This window comes from Sinocyclocheilus anshuiensis, unplaced genomic scaffold (genome assembly GCF_001515605.1).
Source record: "Sinocyclocheilus anshuiensis isolate Anshui unplaced genomic scaffold, SAMN03320099.WGS_v1.1 scaffold615, whole genome shotgun sequence".
NCBI classification, from domain to species: Eukaryota; Metazoa; Chordata; class Actinopteri; order Cypriniformes; family Cyprinidae; genus Sinocyclocheilus; species Sinocyclocheilus anshuiensis.
In genome coordinates, this window is record NW_015552647.1 from 506,559 (window position 1) to 514,571 (window position 8,013).

Consider the following 8,013-nt stretch of genomic DNA (forward strand, 5'->3'; position numbering starts at 1 on the left):
GCAGGGAAAGGTAAGAAGTGCTCAAGCTTAATCCCAAAGAGCTGTGGTTGGCAGGCAGGACTCTCACCTGCCGCAGTCCTGGTAGTCATCATTGGCGTGATCTATGTGATCTGAATGGTATGATGCAGCGAGGGAGTTTGACGAGTTGGGACGTGGAGAATACTGCACTGAACGTGAACGTTGTCTCTGCGATGGCTCGTCTAAGACAAAACAAGTTAACAAGATTAAGAGGGTAGCCACCTAGTCTAGCCTGCAGAGATAAGTAGCAAAGGCGTTTATACACTACTGTTCAAATGTTTGATGAATACTTTTGAAATTTTATTCAGCAAGGATGCATTCAATTTACCAAAAGTGATAGTATAAAATTCTACCGTTAGAATACTCCATTATTTATAGCAATACTCACCATCTTCCAAATTCAAGCAGTCAGAAAGGCTGTCAAGGTTCACATCATCTGCAACAACAAGAGAGATTATAGTTCTGTGTGTATTATTTCCTTGCCGCCATGATCCATTACCTCTACATAACATAAAACATTAGCTCATCACAAGTGAAGCATCAAACCTTGACTGTCAACACAGTGCAAGTTTGCTTACACTGTATAAGCATGCATGTTTTCAGGGTTCACACACATTTTGACCAACACATGTGTGTTGATGACATGTATATATATATGATGACTAATAATTAAACCAGATATGCACCAGCAATGATGACGGAAGCTCTTTGCGTGGGCTCCTTGCCAATCTTCACTCTGTAATCATTAATTTGATTTTCGATCTCCTGGAGTTTTTTGGTAGCGTCCAAAAGGTTTCTCCTGCGTTTCTTCTTCACAGTTTTAAAGAGCTCATTTTCATAAGCAAGTTTTTTCGCTGCCTCCACAATCTTCTTCTGGAGCGCAAAGCAGCTCTCCAGGTTTCTTAAATGAGGATCCTGCAAGGAAAAAAGTTGAATTAGCAAAGTACACAAAATCAAGCAGTTCTTGCGTAATTTCTGAGAAAAGCAATTGAGGCAGCCTACCGCATCATAAGGGAAAAGGTCATCCAGTTTGAAAGCAGTTCCCACGCGCCTTCGAACAGTAGGGGGCTTCTCTCCTGGTGCCAAAGGATACTCCTTAGGTAACACACCGGTCAACTCCTGATCAAATAAAAAGAGAAAGCAAAGAAAATCTTAAGATATGATTGTTTAAACTGACATAGCTGAAAGAGCATATGGAAATATGACAAGCCACTAACAGCTTCCCGGAGGCAAATTTTCTTCAGCTCTTCTTCCTTGAGTGCCAGAATTTCTTTTATGCTCTCCTGTTTGTTCTTCAGTTCTGCAATCTTCTCTTTCTTCTGTTCCTCATTCACTTCATTGTCTCCAGAATCTAAATGAAAGCAAAAGCAAGCTCAATCACGACATCGGTACGAATGACATGAGTTCATTAATCTGTTCTTGGAATGGGAGAAACAGACTGTCTTACTGGAAGAGACCAAACTTCCATTGCTGGCCATGATGAGCTTGTCTTTACTCTCCATGCTGACCAGCTTACTGTTCCTTGGAGCACCAGTCTCTGTGAGATCCATGGCAATATCACCCAAACTTCTTGCTGTAGTTATTTTAGCCTTTAGGTACGTAAAAAAAGAGGTTATTACAGCATCTCAATCACTTTTGCATGCTCTCAGCCTAGAAACAAAGCAATGATTTGTGCAATTCTGAATTTATAAGTAATAATAATAATAATAAAAGATGCACAAATATATACTCACTTTACTCTGCTTGCGGTCCAGGTAGAACTGGTGTTGGCTGATGGCCATCACCCAGATGGTTTTGATCAGAGAATGACTGGCATACCACGTGTAGATGACCTGACCAGATTGACCAAATGTGCGTCTAGAAGTTGTTCTTCTGTGGATTAACACGTGCACACTGAAGCAAAACAACGCATTTGATCCTATGTTGTATCAATGAAATTAAAATATTGGTTACTGTAACAGTAATCATATAAATGGTAAGATAGAACAGTAAAAACATTTAAAAATGACAATAAAAAGTAGTCAGGTTTATTCAAACTAAATAGCTTTTTAAATCCAAATAAATTAGATGTCACCACATGAAGCAGTTTTAAGGTTACCGGATATATAATACCGACTGACTATAAAGGTGGTCAGTGACACTGTGGCACAATGTCCTGTGGGATAGCATCTTTGTTTACAGAGCAACCCTAACCTGTATTACTACTGCAACGTGAAGTGACCGATTGCTTCACTGTTGCAGTTCAGCGTTGGAAACACATTAGCTACGTCAAAAGGCTTTGCATTGCTAACATTTACTTAGTCTATTCAAAGGCCACATCCTATAGTCTATAAGTAAAGAAATAATGCTTAGCAAAATCACAAACCGTGCTCACTGAGTGCTTCAACCAGTTTCATTCAGGTTTATAACATGGAAAATGTATATCAAGACATGACCTATTGTAGATTTAATAACACTTTAGTATAAGGACCAATTCTCACTATTAACTAGTTGCTTATTAGCATGCCTATTTTTAACATACTGGCTGATTAATAGTACTTATAAAGCGCATTCTGCACGACCATATTCTACATCCCTAATCCTACCCAATATATAAAATTAACAACTACCTTACCTTAACTATTAATAAGCAGCAAATTATGAGCTTACTGCAGCAAAAGTCATAGTTAATGGTTTGTTAATAGTGAGAATTGGACCTTAAAATAAAGTGTGACTGATTTATCTCGTTCTCTCACCTCTGAGGGTCGTTGACCTCTACAGCAAACTTCTTCTCTCGGAAATACAGGTTTTCAAGCTGTTTCCACAGAAAGAGCTACAAAGAAAAAGGAAATGAGTTAGACAGGAACTATATTAGGAACACTGTTACGTGAAAAGTTATGAAACTATCTCAATGACAAAAAAGTCTTACAAACAGGATTTGCACTAATTTCTATGATCTAGACATTTCTGTGTGAGATTCACCCATTGAGAACATTTACATCCCTGTATTTTGGCATTTAAAATTTTTTTTGCGTTCTCTGTCAAACCAAGAAAAATATATTTTAATTCCCTCCTGGAAACACTATACTCTGAAATCGCTCACAAAAACATCACTACATCAGTATGAATATTGATATATTTAGCTGGAAGCACAAGACAGTTGCTTTGGGTATGAAGCTAATACAATCAAAGCACTACAGAAGCAAAGCGTCCACTGAGCTCACAACTAATGATCAAATTCGCCCTAAAGGGAGAGCTCTGAAAAACAGGTTTGTGGTAAAAGCATGGCCAAAACATCTGCCATTCATGAGAACTGTCCTTTCAGATCTTTATTCCAGAGCTCCATCATAGATCTTCCCAGCTTAGGGCAGGGTAAGTACAATATCCAACTACTATCAGCGTGCGGGGGTGAGGATTTGCCAGGAATGTTAATAAACGCTTCCCACCAGGTACTGCTCGAATGCAGCTCTGAGTAATACACACAGGAACAATATGATCAGAGCGTGGATCGCACAGAATATTTGACTGCCGAGAGCATATTAAAACTTGACATATTTCTGACAGTTATGATCAATAACAACAAAATGAATAATGACAACTTATTCTAATTTCAGAGATCTTAAAAAAATGGACCTTACCAGTTCAGTTAGTAAGCCTTTAAAGTCCCTGGATAGCTGGACAGGTTTAGTATAGTCCTGATCTAAAGTTTCCCACAGGGTTGTGGCTTCCTCGAACAATACTCTCTTGTGTGCTTTCGAAGAGACCAAAAGGTGTTGCAAGAGTTTCAGGCGATTGAGCCCCGCCCCTTCCCTCCCCCTTCCTGTGACATCACTAGCACCTCACTTTGCTCTTACCCACCTTGAGCTGACTTCTCTTCAAGTACTAGTGTCTCTCTCCATTTCCGTCTGCCGACTATGCAATCACCTCTGTGAAACTCTCTAACTCACACATGTAATTAAACCTTCGCGTTCACAACTTCATTCTTTCTCTACGGTCACCACCCTCTTACTCTGATACCCGATTCCTGTCCTTGTCAAACCAGACAAACAGGTTACGCTCTCTGAAATACACACACATAGTATGTTATTCCTCTTGTTCCGTTTTGGGAGGGGATTTGGTGCATTGATTATAATGAACACCCTTCTATAGCTATTCATTAATCCATGTTCCTTCTCCTAGCGTGTCTCATTTTTACAGTCTGAATCGTAATCCTTCACCCGCTGGTTTGGATGTTCGTTCCCTTACGTTTCCCAAGGCAAATATGCCAGGAATCTACTACTTCTTGTAATCATTAATGGCTGGCCATGGCACTCTTCACCTCCTGGTGAAAACAGCATGCCTCTCTCATATCATGGCTCACTATCTGACAACATTAAAGTTCCCTGACCTTTCTTTGACATTAGACAAAATAACTAAAAATATATACTACTTTATATGTTGAAGTCCAAAGGTGGTACTGATCACTCAAAATTTGCAGTATAAACACACAATTGACCCAAAAACATTACTTTTTTTGTCAAGCCATTATCTTATTACCAGAACATGTGATGATAACACATTATAATGTATTTCTTATGACTCTGAAATTGTGCAAAATCAGCTCATTTAAAACCAGGACTGGGAACGATAAAAGCATTCTCAACAATCTACTAATGGCAGCAGTTTAAAAAGCCGAGCGAGACTAGCTTTTCAGCATAATTCTTTTAGACAATTAAATGACTGATAACAAGGTAAGTCTGAGGGCAAATGAGAGAGCATGCAAATGGAAAGACAATGGGAACAATCTTCATCACAGTCAGGCAAATCTAGGAAGTCTGCAGATGTTAAGAATTAAAACAAAATTCAATTAAATTAACAAAATAAAAATAGATAATTAAGCTAAATAAAAATAAATTAAAATACTAATTAATAAAAAAATGAGTTAAATTAAAATAAACAATTTTTAGGGTGGCAAACATGCTGACCCAAACCCTTCATAATGTATTTTTTAGGTATCACTGATCCTGATGTAATTGTTGCATGTGATACCAATTTGTTTAGCACTAGTATCGATACTAGTGGATTCAATTTACACTAATCTAAAAAGCAGCTCATGCTTAATCTGGATGTGTGAAAGTAGTATTTTATAATCCTACACACCTTAAAGTCTTTCATGTCACTGGGCTAATGATGATGCAGTGCAGAAATATGTTGTGAATATGAACACACCCTCAAGATGTAGAAGTCACTAGATCTTCAAGACTGGCTGCGTTCACACAGTAGCGGAATATGGTTATCAGTCCTTTTTTGGAGTGGTAGATATAGTTATACAAACACACAGATATATGATGAGAGTGATAACTGCACTCTATAACCAAAATTACTGGAACTGCAACTTGTATGAGCTGGACTGTCACACTGACTATGTGAACTTTGCCACAAAACATTAAACTTAAATGAAAGCACAGACTTAAGTGAAAGAGAATAACTCTTCAGAAGGTAAGGCATAAAAAATAAAAGTATAACAGAAGCCACACCAGACACCAACAATACACGTGATCAAATATGAGCAATCCAGACGCAATTGTCATATTCTGCATCACCCTCTCTCAGACACAAGACACTCATACAGACAAAATCCCTCTGGAGGTAACCACAAATAAATAGTAAAAACAGTTTAGAAAGAAATGTGAGCGGTGTTTGCATACGCAAATCTCACCACCTTGCTGGGGTGTTGCTATACGGTTGTTAGGATCTTCAGAGTGGTTTTTAATACATGGTCCGTATAATATAAAGTCAGTATTTTCCATATAATACTTTATTCATTTTCTTTGGCTTTAGTGCACCTTTTTAACATTTTTATTTACTTAATTTTGCAAACAACAAGTTATCGTTATATCACACATTTTTTCCCACATAATCTAAATGGGTTGTGACACTTGTAACTATATTGCCATCTTTATTTTTTGGCAATGTGGTCCCTTGCAAGGAGAGATCATATTTCCTTGGCATCAAAATGTTTGAAAACCCCTGCTTTACAGGATGACCCAATGATATAGGCTAACACACAAGAGCACATAATTTAGTATAAACACAATGTAAACAACAAAAATGTATTAACTGTCATCTGCCTGTGTCTGATCTTTTAGCAACTTTCCTATACTAAAACTGGGGACAAACTAATGACAGGAGTTTTGATATTTCAAATGTATCTTTATCAGAAACAATACAAAATACACTTCATTTACTTCTTTGATATGGCATCAGTTCAGAGCCCGGGAAAGTTCAGACAAAAAGTTTCAGAGCTTTTAATACTGCAGACCCCCAACAGCTCTTGCATGTGGAGGAGTTATAGCCGCGAGACCCCTCGCTCTCCTCTATAGCCCCCTGCTAAGCTAATTGTGTTTTATTGCTTGATCGATTGTCAGGGCTGAGTGAAATGCACAATGACGGTCAGATTTGCATAATGAGCTTGGTGTTCTGGAAGAAGATTGGGGGGTGGGTGGACACAAAGACTGCCCTCTTTGGCAGGAAGCACAATCAATACCGGCCAGATGATGGGTTGCACTCTGACAGGGCCTAGTGTACCTTTAAAAAGAGTGTTAAAACACTCATTCGAGTGGGAAAAGACACAAAAAGGAGAGGGAGGGAATGGAAGAGAAGATAACCAAATTTATTACCTTTTTTTGGACAAGGTACCTTGAAAAATTGTGAATATATGTATATCAATGTACTCTGGCGATACTATGTGATAGCAACACTGTACTATGGTGCCACCACATTACCTTTTTGTTAAGACAAAAGGAGAAATAAAAAGGAAGATGTTTACTCCCATAACACCCCGTAGATGCCTTTGCCAGGAGAAGAGCTGATTGGGGCTCCATCAACAGAGCCAATCCCCATTCAGATATCACCCTGCCGCCCAGCGCTGTTCCCCATGAAGCTCCATAATTACACCCTCTACAGGGAGGGGCTGGTGTTCATTGCTGCCATGCAGCAGGGTTTCAGAGTGGGACATGCCCATTAATTATCTGGAACAGGGTTGAATATACATACACACCCAGTTGCGTCCTACAAAGCACTGGTGTAATGGATGCCAATTAACAGACACTTTAATGAGTGAGGCTGGGGTGAAATATAGAAGCTCTCCTCATAAAAAAAGAGCAATGGTTACTAATCTCTCATGGAACAGACATGTGATAACAAACGTGATAAATGAGCATGTTCATTAAAAATGTCAATTAACAGAAAATTGTCGATAAGAAATATCTACAGAAGAGGCACACCAATACTGTTGTGTTCACAGGTACTGGGTTAACGCAATGTCTGCTTCTAAGAACAAAGAACTGGATTTTACAGCTTATAGTAGGGCTGAACGATTTTGGAAAATAATCTAATTGCGATTTTTTTTTACCAATATTGCGATTGCGATTTAATATGCAATTATTTTTTAAAGCTCTTTATGCTCTGTATTATTCAACAAAGACAAGCTATAAATCATTGTATAATATGACCAACACAGTATTAGACACAGTGTCTACACCGGACGCGAGCGGCAAAATACAGTAGAACCATAATCAGTGACGCTGTCTACACTAGATTCGGCGCGATGCGACACGACAAAACCCGACATTAAACTGATGCCTTGTTCTATTTATGACGTACTGACACAAAGTTAAAATGATTTGCAACGGTCGCTTTGTCGCATCCAGTGTAGAGCTGTTGTGGCGCGACGCGTCAACTGTAGCGTCTGGTATAGACACAGTGAGTGAAACCGAGAGCAAGATATGTCTTGTCATATTTTCTGCATTTAGCTTTTAAATGACCAGCACCTGCCTGGGTCTGTGCGACTTCATCTATGGCTTTTCTCTTCCCTTTCACAAACCGATCCATCCGTACACACATGGAACGGTGATTTGGGGGAATCACTGCTGTGTTTAAATGCGGACGTTACTCCTAAAACATTGAGTCTTCTTGGACAAAGCCCTCATGTTATGGTAATACTGGTGTACCTTATAAGTGAAGTTAATAAAATCA

At 38.8% G+C, this 8,013-nt stretch overlaps 1 protein-coding gene across 2 annotated transcripts in view; it reads right to left on the reverse strand.

The window, feature by feature from the left end:
- LOC107667002 (FERM domain-containing protein 4B-like) overlaps positions 1 to 8,013 on the reverse strand; it is a 48,852-nt gene that overhangs the window by 7,304 nt on the left and 33,535 nt on the right. For both annotated transcript variants that reach the window (XM_016458563.1, XM_016458562.1), the window contains exons 12-19: positions 2,754 to 2,830; positions 1,752 to 1,890; positions 1,466 to 1,607; positions 1,236 to 1,369; positions 1,021 to 1,137; positions 705 to 933; positions 407 to 454; positions 68 to 200 (exon numbers count right to left, since the gene is read on the reverse strand). In XM_016458563.1, coding sequence (XP_016314049.1) covers positions 68 to 200; positions 407 to 454; positions 705 to 933; positions 1,021 to 1,137; positions 1,236 to 1,369; positions 1,466 to 1,607; positions 1,752 to 1,890; positions 2,754 to 2,830 — 1,019 coding nt within the window. The remainder of the gene's footprint in view (positions 1 to 67; positions 201 to 406; positions 455 to 704; positions 934 to 1,020; positions 1,138 to 1,235; positions 1,370 to 1,465; positions 1,608 to 1,751; positions 1,891 to 2,753; positions 2,831 to 8,013) is intronic.